Genomic DNA, 25,006 nt, shown 5'->3' on the forward strand with positions numbered 1-25,006 from the left:
TGGAAGAGTTAATGCTCCTAAGTACCAAATCCAGGAATTAAAATTCACTGAAAGCATTGACTTCAAAGGTCCCTGAATGGTATCCAGAAGCCCAGCTCAACTACTGCTGAGGTAAGGGACAGCTTTATCTTGAAAGCTGAAAATTCCACCCTTTATTAACTAAGCATTAAGGCTAAGCTGCATGACTAAACTCAGGAATGGTCCAGAAAAGATAACCAGGAAATTACTGGTCAGTGTTTCTCACTCCACAGTACCACATGAAATGATCAAGCAGCAAGTTGTAAACAAACAGAAGCTTGTGAAATGTGTGCTTGAATCCACCACATGGTGAAGAGGCCAGAGGTATCAAGGAAACTCAAAGGAACTTTAGAGGTTCACAAGAAAAAAAGGATTCAGCAGTACAAACCACTGACTGCCAGGATACAGGAACGTGCATCAGGGTGTGCACATTTAGTTCACTATCCTAAATACCCAGCACTGGATACACTGAACTTTCAGAGAAGGTGGACCCCATCATAGTAAGATGTGCTGCTGGGCTGACCAGAACGGCTGCTCTTCATGTGTCAAGTTCTCAGGAAAGACCTCAAGAAGTTTTAAATATTTATGTACCCCAAGAGAAGTTCTCAAGTTTTGGGCATTGTGACAAAACCTGCAGGTTTTGTAACTTCCCCCTATCCCCTGACTAGTTTGTTTATCACTCCAATGAAAAAATAATTCATGTGTGTATTTTCCACAAGAACAGCAGCTTTGAGTCATGTTAGAAACTGCACAACAATTAATGTGCATTTTACGCGCTTCTCATACAAGTGTCTCCAGGGCTGGCAGGAAGAACAGAGGCATACGCTTTGCCGTCCTGTTCTTGCACACGAAGTTTTATCACTTCTTTTGAGAGGTAACAGTGAAAACTGCAATTTATGGGACAGAGTATCTCAGCTGCCTGGGGAAGTGGTTGAGTCACCATCCCTGGAGGTATTTAAGACATGTAGATGTGGTGCTTCGGGACATGGTTTAGTGGTGAGCTCAGCAGTGCTAGTTGGACTCAATAATCTTAAAGGTCTTTTCCAACCTATATGATTCTATAAAGTCACCAAAGGAAAGATCTTTATCTTGCTTTAAAAAGTATGCAGATCATTCCTTAACATTTCAGTTTTACAGAAAATATCCCTTTTAGCTATGTAGGGCACCAAAACTCAGCAAGGTATAGCAGGGTGAAAGTTGTCAGTGAGCAAAAGCAAGAGCTGAAGTTTCAGTCACCTGAACACAGGCACAGATCTGGGTGAGCGCCTGTGGAAGAAACGCATCTCCATACAGGAGGGAAGAGTACAGGAAAACAGTGAGGCAGACCATCTGGAATCAATGAGTTCAGTGCAAGAATAACAAAACTCCCATTTTTCTTAGAACAGTTATCTTTTTCAACCTACAGTAAGTCTATGGTCCCAATCATATCAAGAAAGCTTTGCTGGTGTGTATGGATATATACGATATGGTCAAAGCAGTTCTGGTGTAAACATAGCTACATCAGATGGATTACAATTTGTTACAGTAAAAAATCTTCCCAACACAGATTTACTGAAGCAGCAGTTGATAATGTTACAACCACTCTCACAGTACTGTTTATCCCAGTTTAGTAGACACTGCTGTATTTGTATACAATACATATGCGGCTCGAGCATCCCTACCCTAAACAGCATGCCACTTGCATGCCACTAACAAATTGTTTCAGGCTAACTTCACATTTACCCCACCTTCCAATGTGCTGGCTTACATACAATGCCATTAGTAAGATAAACATAAAAGACAACGTGTACCTCCCCTGAAATCCTTGAAGTGCTTCAGCCGATTTCCCTGCTCTTCACAAAGCCGCAGTCCTCAGTAACTTGCACCACATCATAGCATTTCTGCCAGCAAATCCTCAAGCACCAAGACTTCCTAACTGACAAGGGACTCACTAAAGCATCACTATCCATCTATTAAAACCTTCACTGTTTGCTGGCTAACACCCATATCTTTATAAAACATGAAAATAAAACTCTGTCTTCTCCTTGCCCTTCTACTATGAACTGTAAGGAACCAAGGCCCTGACTGAAATAAAACTGTCTTCTCCTTGCCCTTCTACTATGAACTGTAAGGAACCAAGGCCCTGACTGAAAACGTAACAACTGAAAAAGAAATCTTGGAACAGGAACAAAGCAGCATCATATTTAGCGATACACAGGGGCTCCAGTAATTTGTCTTGCTGCTGCTGCTATGTCACTAGCTTCTACCACAAAAATACCCATGGGCTTAGATGTCCAAGAGCAAGGCTCAGTTTATCTGAACAGTGCCTTCTCAACTGGCCTGTCATACATTTTGGACTAGTTCAATTTCATCCAGCTCGTGTATGTGAAAGCTCTCCAAGAGATCTCCTGAGTGATCACCTTACCTGGCAAGTGTTTGTATTTTACCCAGCCTAACAGCATATGGTTTTACAATTCTGCAAGAGTAATGGGGTCTGGTCCTCTCAGAATGAGGTGCAGGTAGCGTTTGCATTCACTGTGACATGCTTTGATGGCCTTTATGGAAGGCAGCTTATTTAAAATACTGACCAGAAAAATCTTCCTCATTATTTAAGCATTGTTAAATCACCCAAATTTATATCTTAAATATGCGGTCTAATAGGTGCAAGATTACCCAGTAAAAAGACATTTTAAGATCAAGATACTTACAAAAAGCAAAAGCAGAAGTGGAGTTATTACAATGCCCTGGAAAAAACAAAAGAAACAAAAATAGTCTGTTAGTCAGGGAAGCAGAATAGCCTTTACTTCCTTGTACCTTAGCGCATGGAAATACACAGACATCATTCAACATCATAGAAATTAAGTAACAAGAAGTTCAACTTTGTTCTTCACTAGGCATGTTCTTTAACATCTGTATGCCGATCATTTTATAAGCCATACAAAGTACAAAGTATCTTTTTTTACCTCTAGCTTTCCCCATTTTGCACCTATGCGCCTCTATTCTGAAAGATCCAATATACAGTATAGATAATTTATTTTGAAAACCATATTGCAGCTCTTCCCTCGCTATGCTGCATCTTAACTTCACTAAGCTGCTCCTCTCCTTAGGGGGAGACTTGTGATCCAGTCCCATGCTACCCAGTCCCAGGTCCTCTTCCGAGCAAAAGCTGCATCAACCATGATGAATTAGGTGTCACGACTGTGTAATGTAAACTGATATTCCCCAAGGAAATGAGCTGAGATCTCAAAACTCATTTCACTTGATTAGACCTTGCGTCTCACTGGTAGAAGGCGAGTCTTTCATCTAATTTAATCACACAGGACCACCTCAGCTTTCCACATCCCCCAGGCAGATGCAAGCAAAAAGATTTGTTGTCTTCACTGACAAGGAAGAGGTTTAAAGCTGATGATTGGACAAAATAGAGGATTTTAAGTTCCACGAGAGCAAATCCTAAAATGAGTTGTTTGGGTTGGGAGTTAACATGACATCCATCAGTTTCATAGCTGCAAAGAGCAATTCCCCATCATCCTTCCATCTGAATTCAATATTTTATTATTGCTTAATAAAATTCTATCATTAAATGCATGTTAATTCACAAAGCTTGCTCAGAAGTTCTCTAAGTCAAGACCAGACATGTTCATCCAGATATGTCTCAAGAATAACTAGTATTTCAGTTATTCACAAACATTCTTTTTAAAGGACAAAAATCCAAAACTTGCTCACATCCGTCTAAAAGGATGCTTATTTTCTGATTTTAGCTCCAAGTAAAAAACAATTAAAAAAAAAAGCAGTTGTCCCCTGCTTTTCATTTAACCTTGAGAAAGTAACACAGCTTTACTTCAATCTTTTGGAAGCTAATATAAAGAAAAAACTTATATGACTAGATTTGTATTTGCTTTCTGGGTCCACAAAACGTCACGAATCCAGACAGCCCATTTGACACCGAGAGTTCCTATTGCGCTCTTAAAAAAACTGCAACAAGTAAATGCCACAAATGAGAGCAGACAAGAAGGACTGAGGAGGCAACAGTTAAGCTGTGCAACTTGAAGGCTCTGCAGAATTTAAAAATATATTTTGAAATAAATAATATATGCCATATCTGACTGCCCCACAGCCTAGCTATCCATAATCATTTATCTTTTTTCAAATGTCACAGCTGAGATAGATCATAAAAGACCAGAAAGAAAAGCCGTAGATACAATAAGAATTGCTTCAGGGAGTCACTCACTGTTTACAAGGAGGCCTAGACCAAAATGCAGACAACAGTTATAAAGAAATATAGGTGTTAAGTATACGGGCTGTAGAGGAAGAAACAAAAGTTGAGTAAGGGAGGAGGCACAATGAGCTGAACTAACACATGTCTACAGTAGCATCTGTGATGCTGAGAACAGAGAACTGACAGTAAGATCTGTAGAATATGGATGCAACACAGTCATTTCATCAGAATGAACAAATTCCAGCGCCGCTACTAAGAACAAATGAGCCAGACTTTCCCCTTCTTCTCCTTTCCCCACCAACAACTACACTGCGCAGCTCAAATATTACCAAGTGCCAGAGTATTCCCTAAGAACCCTGTAATTTTGGGACGGCAGAACAGCGCTGCAGCAGGGTTCCGTCTTCAGACCTTCGCAGCAGCAAAGAGGAGCATGGATGGAGCTGGAGGTGAGACATCAAAAGCATCCTACACTCCAAACAAACATTGAGTGTAGGGAGAAGAGAGCACGCTGCCAGCTGGTGAGTGCAGCCAGCTCTCCTCCAAATCTGAAGGAATTGATTCAGTACTATTGGTCATTTCTTACGCACTTCATGGCTCAGTACGTTTCACAGCACTTTTATACATTACAAAAAAATACAAAGGTAAAAAACCCAAAACAAACAGCCCTCCCCTGTATCTTGTTGATAAATAAAGGTGGTATCCTTCCTCTTTAGGATGGGTCCTGGGACTTATTATGTATTTGCTTTAGAAGCTTAGTGATATTAACACAATGGGCAACAGCCACTGCTAATTCAAAGTGTTATGTCACAAAAGGAAACCTTATTTCTGTGACAGTAACACTTCTTCATAATTCTGTAAGTGGAGAGGAAGAGAATCCTGGTATACTACATAAACAGATTCCTGACTGAGCTTGTAGAAGACTCAGCATTCAAAAGGTCAATTCTAGCAGGTATTTCCAAAATTTTGCTATTAAGCCTGGTGATCTTCATAATCAGAAGCAAGTGTCCTGTTGCCTTACCACAGAAATTATTTACAAGTTTGAATTCTCCCATTTACAGCACATACGCAATTCCCTGGGAAGCTAAAAACCACCTGACAGAACAGCCAAGTTCATATTAAAAAATAGATGCTGTTGCTGAATCAGAGTAATTTTATGTTAATGTTTCATTTTGATAAGGAGCACCTGTCTGAAAAACCATAGGGATTACATTAAAACCAAAGGGTTTTTTTTCAGCCGGTGGTGCTGTGGTGACTCTGGTCGTTTATGGGTACAAGCAAGGCAAGACTTATTAGGGGAGGGAAATCTGTTACCAGACCAAGTGATAGAGTTGGTAAAGAACAAATTTGGGGCATGTAAAGCCCATTTATATGTTACCTGAAAACACTGATGTTCTTTTATATGCAAAAGCCCTTCTTTTTAGGGTTTCTGTTCCAGATTTGAAGAAGGCTTTACAAGACTACAGTGTATCTGTCTAACAAAAGGTTTTACCTTTCCTTGCACAGACTGCCTTGCTTCAACACATTACCTCTTCATTAGAAACATGCTCCTCAATATGCTCATAAGCGTTATGTGACGCATCCCAAGTCATAACCGCTAAAGAATAATATATAAAGCACATGAGTCTAAAGCCTGCTGATAGAAAGTACAGATGAAATTTAGGTTTTGAAGGCAAACCCAAAATCCAATTCACTGAGAATAAAGAAAAGGTGGAAGGAAAACAGTTACCCTGCACAGTCCAGCTCACGCACTAGCAGAGGCTTCACAAAGACAAGTGTATTCTGGCAGTGGCCACCCGGGCAGTGCAGCTTTCTGAGACTATGACAGGCTGAAAAGTGCAAAGGGAGTTAAAAATTTTTAAAAAGACTATTGCTTCTAAGTCCACAGGACACTAACACCATCAGAGAGAAAAAAATAACTGAATTTGACTACGCTTTTCCCTGCCTTGCTTTCCAGGTAAGTGCTGTGAAATACATGGGAGTAGGAGATAAACAGATTGTAGCTTAGCACTTCCAGCTGAAGCTGAGCATCTGCCCTTGAGAATGCAAGGTCATTACACAGTTTTAGCATCTTCAAAGTTCGGGTGGAGTGTTAAGCTTTCCGACTGCTGCCCACAACGGAGTCAAAGTTGTAAAGTGACTGCCGTTTGCTATCAGCAGAAAAACTTTCAAGAAATCCATTTACACCTCTGATGTGAAAGACTGATTGAATATATTTCAATGATTTTACTTGGAAGGGAAGAAAAAAAAATCTCAGTCTGACCGGAGAAATTGATACAACACAAGAGTCTGAATAGTCAAATAACTGTTAAACAGATTTCTTTTTACAGCAAAGATCATGAAACATGTCTTAATTAAGAGAGTTTAAATACAGGTTTGTGTGTGTGAGCATGTGCATAAACGAACACTTTAACAGCAACGACATACTTGGAGATCCATTTAATTGTTACTTGCCTTGTACAGGTAAAGATGTTAAGAGGTTTTCTATAGGTTTCATCCAGTACAGCATTGCTGTTGAGCAGATATTAAAAAGTGTTTATTCTCCAAAAGAATATGTAGAATCAATACATGTAATTGGCTGCCAAATCAGACAGCAAAAGGAAGTAACATAATGGATTTGAAACTATGATGGCAAATCATTAAGAAATTATGCAAATTGTAAGAAGGTGGGCACAGATCCAGAAGGACACATGGTAGAAGACGAGTAAGGATTATGGTAATGAGGCATGAAATACATGTGAACTTTCCTTCGTTTCCTTTACCCACAAATTTCCCATGCAATTTTTCTTCATTCTTACAGGTCATCAGTATAACACGCATGTGGCAATTATTAGTGAAAAAAAAAACCTTAACCAAAGTCATGCATGACTTGTCTTAAGTAGGGCTAGAAATAAATTTAAAAAAAAAAAGGGTTTTGTAATCAAGGTTCTGAACAAATGTGTATTCTCTGAAATCCATTATCTACTTCTGCTTAACTCTACAGATGTTCTTGAACGCTTCATCAGAGCAAGCCACAAAAGGAGCAAAAGCATAAGCAGCATTATGTTATGAACTGAATAAAAATTAGTAAAAAGTTAACTGGGCAGCATTTCCACTACTACTGATATGGTAAAGTGCGAGAAAAATTACCATGAACTCTGGATAATTTTATCGGAAGACAAGCATGAATGAGAACTGAAACTCAATCTTCATCTGTGTACAGCAGTATTTCTCATATGGTTTTATTTCAAGAGTCACTGGCACTTTTTGGAAAGAAAGAGCAATCAAAAAAACCCAGCCTGTTCCCCCCCCAATAACATCTGTGTAGGTTTTCCAGTTACATGACAGAGACTTTGCCTTGAAACATATACTTCTATTTTTTCTTACATCTTTTGTTTCCTTGCTTTTGGGCTTGGACGTGTGTTTTTTTAAAGAATACATATATTTCACTTTATTTTTTGACAAATCTGCAGACAACTTTATAACGTTTTACATTTCAAAACAGAGCCTTGCAACTTACCTTTTTTGGAACCATGCAGAACCTCTCAACAGACACCACAGAACAAGATAAAAACCCCTACACTACATAGACTTAGTTTGTTCCAAACCAGAAGAGAAAAAACCACTAAAAGTCAGGTTGGGACCAGGCAAGCTCTTGCAAAACCATCAGCACGTGCCGCATGAAAGAGAGGTTCTAACAGAGAAGGGCCTGATAACAGGCTTGCATAGGCAACTGTGAATTTTCCATATCTCAGTTTTCAAGTACTAAACTATTTTAACATGATGATTTCAAGCCTGTAAACTGAAGCTGTTCGGAAAACATTTCAGCACATTCGTATTTGGATCAAGTGGCTGCAGGAGCCTATTTGAGACAACCTTTTTCTGGGTTCTTTAAACAGTCTTTAGTATTTCTGTAAGCATGGCTAAGCAAACTGTGCTGTTCATTTGTTCCTATTTAAAGCTGACAATGCAGGTCACAAATTTTTGTGGAATGAGACGTGGAACTCTATTTCCACAATAAAACATAGCTTTTCATCCCTTTCAAACTTCATGTCCATGTAAATGACGTAAGTTTGGGGGTTTTACCTCTTGCAAACTCAAGAGATTAAATTGGCACTGCACCTTCTGGTGTCCTTGTAATTTCAGTCATTGTGCCACGATGAAACTTCAACATCCCTGTGTTGTTCCTCCATGGATATCACAGAAGTTCCTGATTGCAAATAATCACTTGCCTTTTGTCTTCCAATTTAATTATTTTCAAAATCATTTCAGGTGCAAAACAGAGGCCTTTAAAAGTCTCCTACCACAGGTCCCTCTTCTGTCAGCTACTCCAGTGACATTGCTGGTTCTGAAATGGCTTATTCAACTGTAGGACTTCAGAATAAATTATGTAATTTACTTCTTTATTGTCCTGCTTTATATCAAATGACTGATATGAATTCTGGGAAGAACAAAGGCTTATGAATTTATGATTTTTAGGATGCTAAATACACTTATCATTCCCCTAATAAATAAAACGAAAAATCTGAAAACATAGTGAAAAGGGCATGAAGTTAAATTCACACATTTTTTGTCAAATTCATAAATACAACGCCAAGGCAAGGAACTATAATACAAAATTGAAAATACAATTCTACATAACCCTAATTCAACTATAATTATAAATAGGTACCGCAACAATCGCTGCAACTCATCCAATCAGGTCAACATTGGATTTTAATAACAAAACTGTAAAATTAGAAGCAGTATGTCCAAATGGTTTTTGCTTTATCAGAGGGTAAACCAGATTTCATACCAACTGTGAGATTACTGTGAATCGTTCCAGACATTGTACCACCTACGTTATGTTGTGTCAACCCCATGGCCTCTACTGTGGGAAATTTATTTTTTTTAAAAAAAAAAGGGAAAAAAGTAAAGAAATGAAAAAAAGAGAGATAAAGTAATATTAAAAAGCACACTAGCATCAGATAATAGTAGAAGTCAAAAGCATTTCCATTATCTATTAATAATTACTAATTGCAGATGTTCCCCTCACACATTTTTTGCAAGTATGAAATCAAAATGGAATGAAAAGCAATGCAGCCAGAATTTGGTTCTTCCAACACAACAGAACCTAGAAACTAAGAAATAAAGTGATATTAACTACTGGCAGTAACGCTATTACACTTGTTACAGATTGAGTGTAAAGAATAAAACCAAAAAGAGAAAGTATTTTCTTCAGTAAGGTTGAGGTTCCAGTATCGGATTGAGAGTTAAACCAGGAGTAGGAAAAGAGTACTTCGGAAAGGTAAAACTCTATGTAAGCCTAGTTTGCCTGGTTTCCCAGCAGAGGGCATCTTCAGCACATTACACATTTTCTTCTCATATAGTTCAGAACACAGTAGTAAGGACTCTGAAGTTTTAAAGCAACTATAAAAACTTCTTGGGGCTTTGCAGGTGATACTGGAATAGTATCTGGAATGATGCACAAAATACAACAAAAGTCTGAATCAGAGTTGGAAATGAGTGCTTTCATCAAACATCCTGAAACCTCGTAACCTATATTATCAGTATTTTAAGAAAACCTAAATGAAATTCAGCTATGTGGGAGCTGTCTGCCAGCGCATGGAATAGTTCCTACAATGGGTTGGGGCGAGCTGCTGGAGAAACTGCTTCTGGCCATACTTTGCAAGTGCTGTGACCTCCTGCTACTGCAGCAGCTCAGCAGCGCTGTGCATGACCAAAGGAGATTTTGGTGGGCCTTTGTTCATGTGTCGGGAATGGGATCAAGCCACATTCCCCACCCAAACTTGTAATGCCTTCCTGCAACTTTTTGTTGTCTCTCTCAGGCAACACGTTCCAGTCAGCTGTTTTGTTAACATCTTTGCTGCATTCAATGATACCGCCGAGCCTGTAGCTCCAACTGTTTCCCATTTCCTCTTCGGCTGTTTATTGTTGACCATCATTCCTGCCCTCAAGACTTCCTCTCCTATACCTCCCACCTCCATGAGGATATTTTAAAACTTCTTCATATGCACGATACTTTTCCAAATTCCAGCTCATTAAACCATTGTCTGTTCCTATTCAAATTTATTTTTCATGCAGTATCAGCAGAGAACAAGACCACTATAATTCTGCATGTCAGCATAGGAACTGAATTTATACACTGCCATGAGGTGGGCCTTCCTTAGAAAAAAAGCCAAAAAGGAACTTCTCAATTGTCCACACTCATTCATTTTTCAGACTAATCCCCTTGTCTTTGCAAAAATCACTTCAACACAATCCTGTAATTTCTACAACACAGGCAGGTTCCCACACCACGACCCCAGCGGGGCTGAGGAGGAAAGACACACAGCTTGGAGTAAAGGTATCTGTAGGTACAGGCATGGCCCTTTCTCAATAAACGGTTTAACGTACAATAAGAATATAACAAACTCACTGTTAGGTGCTTTGGAATGTGCATTAGATGAAAGGTATGTTAGTGCAGTGTTAAGGACGTACCACAATTTCTCCTTTGTTTTGTGCATAGAGAACAGAAATACAGTTAACATACATTTTAGAAGAAAAGGTATTTTTCTTCTAAAATTTTAAGTCCGTTTTCCTGCAGAAGAAAGTTACCAAGGATCTAAATTTCTTCTGTATTTGGATCTATGTCGAGTAACCACCAAATTTTAATGTTAATAACTAAGTTGACTTTACCTAGCAAAAGGTGCCAGCCCCAGCACCTCTGCTATCACAAAACCACTAGCAATACGAAAGGATGGCACACTAGATGGTGCTGTGGGACCTTCCAGGGAAAAGAGCCTCCTCCTAAAACAGAAGTTGTTGTACTGTTAAAATTAGCCATACAGTTCACTCTGTCTTTTGAAATACATTAAGGAGTACCAAGCCACAAGAAGAGAAACCAGAACCATAGAAATGGTAAGCAAACATTCTGCTTTCACTGATACTGCTTTTTGGAATAGCAAAGTGTCCCTCTTCCACTGGAATGGCTTCTCACCTCTCCCTCCCAAAACAAAAGAAAGCAGTTTTTATGCTCTAGTTTTCAAAGGGTTCTACATGTAAACTGAATTGAAATAGTGATGTCTGAAGCCAGAGAGCCAACACAGCAAGGTCCCTACAAGCCTCTTCCTTCCTTCCTTACAAGCTAGACCCATTCACGCTCTAGCACTCAGTATTTTACTCCACTGAATGTTTTCTTTAAAAAAAAAATTTAACACAGTAAGCTCTGCATTAAGTGTAAATTATCTTTTTCCTGCCATGATAATCAGCTGTGTGAAAGAAAACAGAAGTATAAGGGAAAAAGGTGCAGAAACCTAAGGGAAAAGCTATTACAAACACTACAGAAATGAGTAGTTACAAGCAGTTATCAAAACTGATTCTACTTATTTCTAGCTTTCCTTGTAACTGAAAACTATTTAAGTAGAACAGTTTATGTATAAATACACCACCAACATATGAACCAAAGCACATTTCATTTTGTTAACATAAACACTATGTTTAAATAAACTCCTAGGTCCCTCATTTTCCTTCATGTTTTCAAGAACCTCAAACAGTGCAAGTGCAAAGCTCTGTACAACCCCGCTTTGACATACAGAAGAAAATAAGAACGTTATATAACGGTCAGGAGTGTTGTGCCAATAAAAACCTCTAAGGTTAATTATGTATCAGTAGTAGTAAAACACTTTCTTAGCATTGCAAAGGTCTCTTGGTGACCTGCTGTTCAGGAATACCACTTAAAACATCACTAAAGTGCTGCCATGAGTCTCACACTCACCCAGACTGTGGGTTTGGTCTGTGGTATACATGAAATGAGATACCATCCCCTCCTTAAATCAAACCAATAGCACTGTTCAGCTATAACTGTTGTTATAGATAAATTAGACAGCTTAAGTTGGTTTTGCCAGGAAAACGTCTCATCAGCCAAGGTGCTAACTATACTCTGTAAGGTGAGAAATTCCCTCCAAATCCCCTGGGGTATATGATGCTCAGGACCCTTCAGGATCATTTCCAAGTCTGCTGGGAAGTTAAGCTATTAATAATTAGGTTGAGGGTGAGCTCACTCATACATTCTTTTTCTCCTTTAGTCTAAGTGCCCTGAACTGTTTTACTAAAATGTATCAAAAAGCTCATTCAATGTGTTTCCACTATTATTTCCAGATAGGATTTCCTGTCAGAATTGAGTATTTCAAAGGCCAAACCCAACCAAAATGCACACACACGTGTGTGTGCACGCACACGTATACACAACCCCCCCCCAAACCCAGCCCCCAATATGGTAATCTATATTGCTTGTGTTCTGTGCTGCCTGCCTGGCCCCAAGTCATCAATAATGAATAGAAATGTACAGCTACAGCAGTAGCCTGTGTCGTGGGCTTGTCAGGGATTTTTGAAAAGGGACAAAAACACAGGTTTGCCATTCGATTGTGTCTTCTTTTGCAAACACAGGACAGACAAAACAAAGGGGTATTTAGAAAGGAGTAATATGATTAACCCTTTTCATACTAATTGACAGTTTCTTCCACCATACAGAGTGGAAAATTATTTGCTTGTAATGCAACCAGTATTCTCCTAGGCCTGGGAATTCAACAATAATGTTGATTCCGAGCACAGAGAGGGGAGGTTGTTTCTATTTTAAGATAATGAATACATACTCAAGAGGAGTCAAATACCATGGTTTAAATAGAGGGAGGAAAAAAATGGCTTTGTTTTCCTAGGAATCCAGCAAGTTCAGTCCCAAATAAAATTGTTCTTGATGAAGAAACTTAATGCATGCAAAGAGATGTACACCCAGGCAATGAAAGCAATGGTCTTATTAAAAAAACACACAGATCCTAATAAATGAGTTGATAATGTTTAAAAAAAAGAGGTGATTCTTGTATCTATTCTTTCTTTTCAGTGTTCCAAACAAGTCTATAGACATTAGGACTGTAGTCTTACGGAAGTGATTATCTCACATTTTAGAAACAGAACACACCAGCTGGTATACTACCAATCCACCCCCCGGGGAGGGTGGGTGGCAGACTACAAAATGTCTACAGGACACACACAAACTAAACTGATTGAAAACCCAGTTGTAAACCCAAATCTTTCCTGCCTTCTACATCTGCATAAATTCTAGAATAAGTCCTGCATTAGTAAAACTAATTAATAAAAACATTAACTTCCATAGTAGATGCATAAACATTCTCCACTTTGGAAGATGTAACTGAGGATACAGCCTTGTCTTCAAAAAGCCTGGAACTAGGCGATTTGTGTAAGAAATGAAACTATATAAGCACTTACTTTCAAACCAGGCATCAAAAGCAAGACATCTCAATTCAAATTATGTTGCCAGGCCATCCTTTCTAGAAGCCAGTAGCAAAGAAAAGCACACGGTTTAAACACAACTGAGGAAAATCTTCAAAGTAGCAATCAATAATACAATTTAAACAGCCTACTGAGTGTTCTGGCCTAATGTTATCTTGTGATAACTGTTTTGTATGGTTAGAATGGGGTATTATAATACTCAGTTGAACTGATGGGGTATTATAATACTCAGTTGAACTGAACTGTGCATAAATCGCTGAACATTCATGGGTTGAACATGTTAATAATGACTGCAAATAAGGAAAAAGGACCATAAACCACCTTTCTGTGGCAGATAACTGCCTCAAAAATTACAAGTACACACTATAGCACACTAAGGTTAAAAAAAACCCCAAATCACAGAAATGGGATTCTGTTTAAATTAACTGATTAAATTAAGATAATTTACTCACAAAAGAAACTATTCTGTTTAAAGAGTTACCAGATTATTTTATAGCAGAAAATGTCTCAATTCTAACTCCAAATGTACATCAGCATGACTAGATTGATTATTATTCATCTCATCAATTTATACAATCCATAAAAACTGCTGCTTTTCTCCTACGGACATGTTCTTGTGGTTTTGGAAGTGCTCAGCCACCCCTCTTGTAGTTACTGGCCAAACAAAGGACTGACAGCATAAAACTTCTGGGTTGTTTTGGATATCCCCGTGGAGTACACAATCTGCTTAATACACATTTTAATGTGCTCAATACACACACCTGCAACAAGAAAATGCAGGGGTTTGTTCACATGTAGTAGAATGGGCCAAACCCCCTGTTCTTGTTATCAATGCAACACGAATCTGAGCATGTTGTAATTCTTTTTTTTTAACCATCTGCTTCAAAGATGGTTTTTTCATGTTATCCACTAGATACAGATGCAGATCTCACATTCAAGACAAAAGAATGGTGCGTTTGTTCAACTGCATGCTATCGCTCCAGTCACAGATGACCTACTGGCTAAGGTATTGCTTCGAGCAGCCTGTCCCTCAGCACAGCATCCTAAATCGCTCATTCTACCTGCCGAAGAAACTGACAACTGCTTTGAAGCACGCAGGAAACTGGTTGAATCTACAGTGCTGTCACATCAAAAGAGCTCTGCCTACACTGATTTTTAAGCTGGCAGGTCCAAGGAAAATTCACCTCCCTGAAACTCAGCTCCACAAGTCCACACCGCCTGGCTCCCATCTACCATTTGCCCTTGGAAGCAGACATGAGTGCCACCTAGGAAGACTCTGGGGCTGCCCAGCATCACTCACATCACTGGAGCACAGCAAGAGGCAGGGTACTGCCATGGGGCTGAGTACAGCAACAGGCACAGAAGCCCACGTCCACTGCAGCGAGCTTTTTGGTGAGTGTCCTTTGACAAAGATGGCATGTCACAGTCTACCTGGGAACAGTAAAGGCAGCACACTCAGGGGGTACTGGAACAGGTCAGTTGTAGAAAGGTAAAAACTCAGGCAGACAGCCTAAAGAACTGTTTAAAAGAAAAAGGAAAAGAAAGGAAAGGGGGGGGGGAGGTAGCAAATAAAACTTGGCTTTGTACTTCCATTTCCTGTATGGGTTATGCCACTCCAGCGTGCCGTCACAAGGAGCCTGCTTTTCCCCTGTCTGATATGAATACCGGCTTTGCATTTAAATCATCTGCCCTGAAATGCGGATCTTTGATTCAGTAACATAACAGAATATTTCCAGAGGGGGAAAATTGTTTCTGAAAACAAAACAGTCCTAGTCTGGCAGAGACTGCCTAGGCAGGGAAGGGAGCTGGCATGTGAGGCTGGAACCAAATGAAGAGAATGTATTTCCCTCACAGCCCCCACAAGAAAGGCTTTTTTTGATTTGAGCTCCCAAGAGCTCAAATGGCAAGATAATACTAACTTGGAGGGTGTTTCCTACTTTATGGGAGGTAAAACAAAGAAACAGCTAAAAGATGTCGTCCAATATTTCTGCCTTCCCCTTTTCAGGGCAGGAGCCTTCAGACTACTCTGTCCCCAGGGAATCTCAGCTCCCTAGGCAGCTCCTTTCTGACTCCTCAGGCTTTTCCCCAGCTATTCCCAAAGAATCACTGCAAGGCTGGAAGTTCACAGTACGGGATTAGACCATTTGTGTACTTAAATTTCTAAAGGCCCCAGTCCTCTGCATCCAGAATAATTCTCGTTCCACAAGTGGAATACATTCTTTTTAAAACTGAAATCCCTTGTACTTGGTTAAATGACATGCCACACACATTCACAGAACCTCATTAGCTGAAGGGACAAAATATATCCCTAAGACCCTTAATTTTTACTGAGGATTTCTAGGATTTTCTGACCAACAAGAGATTCACTTGTGTCTGTTTTGTGTGCCAAACACTTTGCATAAACTGTTTCACCTGGTAGGCAACAAACAGGACTTCTCCACAGAAGTTGCAGAATATGTAAATCACCTGTGATCTCTACCCTGAATATGGAAATCATGGAGACAGCATCAAGATTTAACCTATGATGAACAACTCACCTGATTTTCAAATTTGTTCTCAGATGCACTGTTTGTCTCATTAATGTAACAGAAATCAATTATATGCAACCTAATAATTAGCATTACAAATCATTGCAATCTACCAGCTGTAACCATTTTGAAAATTAAAAAAAACAACCTGTCATTCAACTCAGTATTAGCTGTTAGTAACCAAGAGTTACCAGTTACGGGGCAGTTTTAATACCCATAACATGGAAGGGTTAAATAGCCTCACCTTGGTGTTAAATACAGATTCTGCTTGCATTCTGCAGATGATACTTTCCAAATGAGAGCTACAACAGCTCCTGGCTGCCTAGGTATGAAAAGTATGTTTCATCTGAGAGGGGATCCTTACCCACCAGTTTACTTACCACCAGTTTATTATCAACCCTTTTTGTTCTAAGTGTAATTTCCATGTGAAAAAAACTCAGTTTCCTGGTTGTTTGTGTTTTTTTTTTCCTGAAGTTTTGCTGCATACTCTCACACAGGTGGTAAGAGTCAAAAAAATAACTGCCTTGCTTATTTACAATTACACATTAACTGTTTCTTTTACCTATAAAGCAATTATACGCAATGCAAATGCACATAATGCAGGTTTGCCTAACACTGCAGTGGGCAAATCAACCTTAGTATTAAAAGGCAACAATGCCATCACCCCTCTCATTTCTGGATCAGACACAAAGGACATCAGCCTAGCTCATACACAGAGCAGAAATACACATCCTGTAGGCTAAAAGTAATAATAACTTGAGACGGTCGTTCCCAGTATTGGTGCTGTGAAGGAGCTGCAAGCTAAAGACTTCAAATACTTTTTTTAACCACACTGTTTTACTGAGACAGTATATGAACTAAAGAGTTCCAGGATCAGTTTGCCAGATACCTACTAGAGCTGGACACACACACAGACACCCCCACCCCCCCACACACACCCCAAACCTGCTGGGTTATTTTTTACATACCTTATGTAAGAGGGGTTTTTAAATGTAAATATTATATTTAAATTAGGATTTCTGGTTTGCCTACAATCAAAAGCCTCTAACATCACAATCATGACAACAAGGTGGCCTAGCAACCTCGACAGACAGACATAGGAAGTTCAGTCAGTCAGTAATAAAAAGCTTTGGCTGTCTGGCTTCAGGGAAGAAGAAAATTGCTTGGATGCTCACTTCAGTACTCTTACTAGGTGATGCACTATTTTATTCTTTCTGATAGCTGCAGTTTAAAAGAACTCAAAACAGCAAAATGTACATGTAAAGGGCTGAGCAAAGATGTGGACTGAAGCTTTATTTTGTTTGGTTTCAGATTCACACTTTTGATAGAGCCTAGGGAGCCAGAGAGAGAAAAAAGGAAACTGTCCCGAAGCACCTGACAGTATCAGAAGTGAAAGCAGCTGCTGAAGTTGCAAGCTACCTGTAGAGTAAGTGAGTCTGGAACCAAGGGGCTCTGCTGCAGTGGAGCCACCTTCTCTGCAATGTTAGCAGGTGTTACTGCAGCAAAGCAAAACATATTTATCAAGTCATGGCCACAATTAAATTTCTTATCGTGATTCACCACAATACAAGAAAATGCACTGTCATTCTACTTGCCAGCAACTTTGTGGTAAAATTTACATTGCTGCTCATCACGGATCAAGCCTGAAGGTGTTGAGCATTTACAGCTCCTCCCAGAGGGGAAGGAATAAAAAAAAAAAGCGCACCATCTTACAGAAAGGTTTGATTCAAAAAAGGGAGGTAGTGTCAGAGCTGAGGATTGTTTCTTCATTCTTCTTCACTGTAATTATACCTAGGTAATCACAGTGCTAAACTCCATGCTATTGAGAAACTTTCAGTTCTTCTGTCAAAATGATTGGCTTTTCTCTTCCCTAGCCTTCTCGAGTCTCTTTACTTTCTGTTCGTCTCTTTTCTTTCTTTTTTTCCCCTCCTCAAAATCTTTCCAAAAAGATTAAAAGTATAATCCGCCAAAGACCTGACTTCCAAGCATACATAACACTTCAGCCTATACACTGAGGTTCTCTGCATTTTTTGGTCATAGATACAAATTTTTTTTAAGAACTCTTACTTAATGATGAGACCAAGAAACACCTTCTAACTTCACTACTAGCATCTACATTGATAAAACTCCAAACATTAGCTTGTCTTCAGTCTCTCCCAACTACTGACTACTCTTAGACCCTGAGCTGCAATGACAATTGGCAAATAAATCTGATTTGGTCATTTATTCAGCAAGCACAAAGCATCAAGATGAACATTTCCAGATTTGACAAGTAATTGCTGTATTAAATACCGTACATGTACATTTCTCAGAAGTAGATGGCCCATCCATAGAATACTTATTACTAGCAGCAATAACCATTCCGGATAAGTGACTATTCTCTTCCAAGGGTAATAGCATCTGCTTATATAAAGGGATATTTTTGGCACATTCTCAAGGTCTTCTTTCTTCTGCCCTGCTGTCAGAGCTCTAATCAGGTATGCACGGCACCTACAGTGCTCCTGCATACTCCAGGTAATTAGCCTTTCCACTCATCAGTTAGCATCTCTCATCACTGCAAACCTACAGTACGCTGCTTGTTCCTTAACCCTCAGGTTTCCTTTGCTCATTTCTTAAAGAATCAACTGAACAGTGGTTGCCTTGAACTGCTCTTTCAATGCACACCATTTAAACCTTTCCAAATAAAATCATTCCTGAGCATTTTGCTGGGAGCTGAATTTAAAGACATGAATTATCGATGTTTCAGCTAAAATGTATCCCTGGTCTTTCCCTTTTCTGCTAATAGTTAAGAAAATAAAAGCTCACAATGTGTCTCCTTGTGACCATCTTCACACACCTCTCTGCTTGAAAAATTGACCACCTTAGATAAAAACTAATTTACGCCTGTGATTTATTAAGACAAGAAACTCGTGTTTAAAGGGGAAAAGGCTGCAGTAAGTGTCTATGCTCTGACAAATGGCAAAAAATACAGCTGATTTAACAAATGAGTGCTCAATCAATGATGCACTGAGGCACATGACAAAGGGAAGTCAAAATCCATTACATTCAAGAACCTCCTTTAAATTCCACTTCAGTGCACTGACCCTGTTGCTCAATGCTAAAGACTTTACAAGGTTTTCGGAAACATTTAGAAGAGCTTTTGTTTTGGCATTCACTCAGCTGCACCTCACAATTAACACTGCCAGACTCCTTTCTAATCAATTATTCATTAAGATTACAGGCATATCTTTTGAGCGCCTTAACTTCACATCAGAAGTGTGCGAGGGATGACACATGCATGTGTACTTTACAGAATAAAAGGCAAACTCTAAGCAGGTTTTAATGCTAAATGAGAACAAGGCTAAAAGAAGCGAAATCAACACTTTTAGTCAAAGTTGAGCTTCAGGCGAGCTGCAGGCAGTGCACAGCATGAGAGAATTTGGCTCCAGAAAGTGCCCATGTGTTGACAGCTGAGTAAGAGTTTGAAGGCTTAATGGTAAGAAATGTTCCGTCAATGATAATGTTACACACTACTTACTCAGTTAACTACTCATCTTCTTCAGCCCTGACAGCTAATGACGCAAACCCCATTTGATAGAAATTTTACCATTTTCTATACAAACATGTTTATTGCAGTTACCATGGCTAATATTTTTTTCATTAAAAAAAAAAAAAAACACAGAGGGAAATAATTTTCAGGAAATAACTATGAAACACAATTGTGCTGAGAAATTATGAATGTAGAAAAATCTGAAAAGCTGCTCAAACTATAGAATAAATACAAATTATTTTGAGCCTATGTCTACAAAACTAATAATATATGTGCAAGAAATTATTATCAATACCTATTTTATTAAACAGAGTGTGTTGGTGGGGAAGGATATTTGACCTCTTAACATTAAGACATATAACTTAAACGTGTATGTTAGGAGGGCTTTGTATTTAAACTCCATCAGAAATCTAACTTGGGCACTGAGGTTAGATGGTGTAAATGCTTCTTCCCATGGTATACTGAAGACTGATTTATCATGCAATCATTTAGGTTGGAAAAGACCTTTAAGATCATAAAGGTCAACCATATAGTTGAAGTTACCAAGCTTTCAGTCCTAGTTTGTACCCAGCTGTTTTACCAGGGCCAGAAGAAAGAGCTAACTAGGACATTAACCAAGATTAACTAGCTAGTTTAACAGACTCAGGGCATGCAGAAGCACTGATTCTGCAAGACCTAGGTACAGAATTGGCTAGGGAGGGTTGTATTCAGCAGCATCCCGAGTAGCAGTATTCAATGTACAATGTACATTCAATGTACAAACGCATGCACAGATCTTCAGACAAATATGGCCTAATTGCCTAGCACTGGTGCATTTTCTAAACATTACAGCATGAGCAAAGTCTAAAGAAAAGAGAAAGAATAAAAGGAAGTTGTAGCAAGGTGGGTGTTGGTCTATTCTCCCCAATAACAAGCAATAGGAGAAGAAAAAACAGCCTCAAGCTGCACCAGGGGAGGTTTAGATTGGGTATTAGGGAAAATTTCACCAAAAGGGCTGTCAAACATTGGAACAGGCTGCCCAGGGAAGTGGCAGAGTCACCATTCCTGGAGGTATTTAAAAGATGTGTACTGTGGTGCTTTTGGGACATGGCTTAGTGGTGGATTTGGCAATACTAGGTTAATGGTTGGACTCAACGATCTTAAAGGCCTTTTCCTACCTGAGTCTATGATTCTGTAAAATTACCAAAGATGATCAAAGGGTAAAGCCTACCAAAGTAGAACTGCATTTCCAGAATCTGAATTGTTATTTGGTAAAATCTCATAATCTCTCTAAGTGGGAGCAAGTCTGTAGCTGCCAAATAATACATCAGTAAAATGACAGAGGCGCCTAATATTCCTCTACTCTGCATGCCCACAGCTGCTGCCATCTTCACTGAGAAGAGCACCTCTGTGTTCACTTTCTACACATAGTGATAAGCATGTCTCATCAACCATTTACTGAAGGATGGGTACCATGTTCTGGTACCTGCTTTTACATTACAGAACCATTACAAAAAATAAAAATATTCATCAGCAGTTGGAAGCAAAAAGGGAATGCCTTTGAACACGTGCCACAGATCCAAGCACTTCAAAAAGAAGTGAAATGATACACATTGTGACCACACCTAGCTCCTTAGATTATCAAGGATCAAGTGGCTCAGATGCATAACTGGCACTGACTGGATTTTTTGAAACTATTTAGTCACTAAGGACCAACAAAGGTCCCTAGGAGCATTTTCAGAAGAAAGAAGAAAAAAAAAAAAAGATAATAAATGGCTTAGGAATGAATGGGAGTAATCAAATTAGGTGCCTTGAAAAGTTTTACCTACCGTGACTTTGCAGAGCGTACAGAAAGCTACTAATGCATACCTAAAATGACAACTGTATTCCTGAACTAGTATTATCTCACGTGCTGTAAACACCTGCAAAAAGCCTCAGTGTATCAAGAAGTATGCTTGAAACCTTGACAGCAAAGGAACTTACTGTTATCAGACCAGCATTCCTGTCCCCGAGCCAACAACAAAGGGATTTAAATTGTCCTTGGAAGAACCAGCACTTTACAGAATTATTTAAATGTTCAGTTCATTTTGAATGTACTTCAGAAATAGAGGTAAAACAATTAAAAGACTAATCCAGTCCTAGAATTACTATTCGGGGGTCTCACAGGAGTCAGTAGGCACCATTCATATATAACTATGCATAAACAAATGAAAATGTATGTTTTACTGTTGTGATGTTCCAGTTTTACACCACTGTAAATACACTGATTCCAAGGGATTTAGAAAAGGACTAAATTTGAATCATGGAGTGCTGAAGTCAGCCCTGCCACCAACTGTACCAGCCTAACAAGAGTTATGAATTCACCATGTTTCCCATGACTGGGCCTGTACACAGTACCAGTTTTTCAGATGTCTCTTGTTCCTGTAAAATTTCCAGTGATTTCATAGGATTTGGCTACTCAGAAATAATTGTTTCATGCAGAAATAAAATATTATATTTCCCAGCAAACAGACTAATATTGCAATTGAAGTACAGTCTAAATCCTGAGAGGATTTTCTTTACTATCCTGATTTGTTCAAGTCGTTCAGAGGTAGCATTTAACAGCAGTATTACATTTGCAGAAGTTATCTCTGCTTTTCAAAGAGAAAAATCTCCATTTAAATTTATATGTAAATTCCATGTTGCTTCATGAAGCTTCACAGCAATACATGACAGTACAGTATTATTAATACAGTAATACATGACAGTACAGTATTATGATTGAATATATGGGAGGGGGAGAACAAAGCAGAAAAATCCTCATAAAAGCATTATCAATATTCTGTTTAGCATCAGAGGCCTGAACACAAACTACAGCTCTGCTACAATGTAAAGCAACCAACTGACAGCCCTTTTGGACTGCGTGCATCATTTATTTCTGCTGTAACAGAAGTCTATTTCAATGATCATTTTTACAAATATTCATTGTCGAGCTCACCATCATCTGTAAAACAGATCAAATGGTACCACTAAACACCCCCACACACTCTGTTTATAACTGTGTATGTAACCCTGTCCTCAGGGTGTATATGAACAATGTTTAAAAGAAAGCAATATGCACAGCTGATCAGACCAGCAGCTGATCAGTATTTAATCACCAAATCCAATAAGGAAACAAATGAGGCAGAGCACAGGGGTTGAAAACAATGGTAGATGGAAAATGTTAAATGAGCCACCAATTTATGGAAGATAAAAACACTCTCAGAAACAATTTACAAAACAATTTTCTTTTTACACATTTAATAAACATTCTGTCAGAGTAAACGAAATCTCAGAAGCTGGAAGTTTAAAAAAATCAATTAAAATGAAGTCACAGGGAATGGTGGGGAATTGTTCCTGGCAGTTATTTGATATAGTATGGTTAATATTTCTAGTCAGGCAAATTAACAGTTTTGCTGCTGTAGACTTGCACTTGCACAATCCATAACCTCTGAGGGTTTGTTCTAAAAGCTACAGAACCATATGCATAAATATTTTTATATAGCTACATTTTAGATGTACAGTAACAGTAAATAACTCTATGAACTTTTATACGAAGGAATTCTACACTGCTAAAACCAGCTGAAAAGGATGTCTGCATCTAAAAAAGTAACAAAACACACAATTGATTCCATGGGGTCCCATTTCACTTGTAAATAATACTTTGAAAGCTCTTAGATAAAAACTGGTTTCTCTATCCATCTGTATCAATAGATAAGCTCTTCTCTAATACTATTCTACTGTATAATTTGTATTGTGCCACACTCGTATTGATTGAAGAAAATTCAAGCAAGGCAGTGTCAGTTTCTGTTTCTACAGGGAAACCACTGAGCTGAACAGCAAGGCACGTAAGGTCACATCAGGATTCAGCTTGCTGTGCTGCTGCCTTAAAATTATACAGAACTAAAGAAGAAAACAATGGCAGACTTAGCAGACACAGTATAAATACCAGTAAATAAACCTTTTTCTTTTCATTATCCTATTAATGTATCTTGAATAAGAACATTAATTAAGATTTTTTACTTTCCACACCCTTTCAGGTATTAAGTAATTAAAATCTGCAAGTGGAAGTTTTAGTTTCTTCATATGCTTCAAGCCAAACGTTGCTTTCTCTTCTGTGTTGTCAAGTGTGATCACAGAAAGAAGTTCAAGTTTTAGTTTACCAGCTTATCTTGACATCCTGCTTAGGAGAAGCTGCTGTTCCTCAGCCTCCGCAGCTCATGTCTGCATCAAAGATTTACCCATCTGGACTTCAGGTGCAGGAAGGAAGGGAGAAAGCAGCTTATCTGTACCACAGTGCGCTTTGCAAACATACTCCATTTCACACAGATGGTGAAAGTATGGATAGGCAGATTGATACAACCTTGCCTTGTTCAGAGGAATGAGAAGGGAAAGAAATGCGCGTGTTTGACACGCAGAGCTCACTTTCATTTATGTTTGACCTGTACAAGCTGAACAACTTATTGTCAGCTGTCATGGGCCCCTGCCCACAGGTACCAGAAAGTGGAATACAGAGTACCACCGAGTACCTCTAGCCAATGTGTTGGGACACCCAAGTGTCAGCAAGAATTGGGAACTTTAGTCCTGCCCAGTCTTCAGAAAACAAGACTCTCCCCACACTGAAACCTGGACCCTTGAAACCACAGCTGTACTGTGATGCTTCCCTGGCGCTGTCCATCAGCAACACTCTTCCCTTAACCTGCAAGTATCTCAGAATTACATACAAGTTTACAACATACTTAGAGCCAACCAACACCAGCAAACAACTGAAAAGCTTTCTTCCTCGGTGCAGCACTGAGGAATCATATATCTGCTTACACATATTTGGAGTTTCAAGCTCTAATGTAATGTTATGAAATTTGAGCTGGCAACACAATGATGCAACAAGGGAAATGCATCAATAAAAACAGTTGTATTTGAACTAAAGGATGTGCAGACACAAAACTTCATGTTGGCGTGAGGTATTTCATATGTCATCCTCTTTTTCCCCTCTACAGATCACACAAGATATTTATGTGATCCCATTTATCCCATTAGCGCACACATGCTCAAAATAGTGAGCACACACTGAAAGGATCAGCAATTATTTTAATAAGCACTGTGCTTAATTATTTCTTACTTTTTTAGTGACTGCTACATGAAAAAAACCCAACACTATTATCTCAGCTTGCTTAGAGTGCCCCAGAAAGACTAAATGAGCATGAAACTGAAAGGCATCTCCCATCCCAAGAACAGTAAGAAGAATGTCAGAAATAATGCAACTAAAAGACGATTCACCTATTGAAGTAAAATCAAAGTTTCTGAACTAGTTAACTTTGATTTAAAAGAGCAAAATAATATGGTAGAGAAGGATGCACACTTGCTAACCTTTCATACTACCTTAACAGGTGGCATGCATTTCTTTCTTTGATGTTTCTTGTGAGGTAAGATTCAAAGAGCCAGTTTAGTTATTCTTTTGTTACATTTGTATTCTCC

General features: G+C 38.9%; 1 protein-coding gene across 11 annotated transcripts in view; it reads right to left on the minus strand.

Moving 5' to 3' along the window:
- SLC10A7 (solute carrier family 10 member 7) overlaps positions 1–25,006 on the minus strand; it is a 154,931-nt gene that overhangs the window by 51,314 nt on the left and 78,611 nt on the right. For 8 of the 11 annotated variants that reach the window (XR_008730799.1, XR_008730802.1, XM_055701439.1 and 5 more), the window contains one exon: positions 2,706–2,741. The exons of 2 other annotated variants lie outside the window; for them this stretch is intronic. Coding sequence is in view for 5 of the 9 variants with exons in the window: in XM_055701439.1 (XP_055557414.1) it covers positions 2,706–2,741 (36 nt within the window). In the remaining 4 variants the exon portion in view is untranslated. Of the gene's footprint in view, positions 1–2,705; positions 2,742–6,700; positions 6,722–25,006 lie in introns of those variants that run through there. One more of the 11 variants, XM_055701452.1, reaches the window with a different exon arrangement.

This window comes from Falco cherrug, chromosome 1 (assembly GCF_023634085.1).
Source record: "Falco cherrug isolate bFalChe1 chromosome 1, bFalChe1.pri, whole genome shotgun sequence".
NCBI classification, from domain to species: Eukaryota; Metazoa; Chordata; class Aves; order Falconiformes; family Falconidae; genus Falco; species Falco cherrug.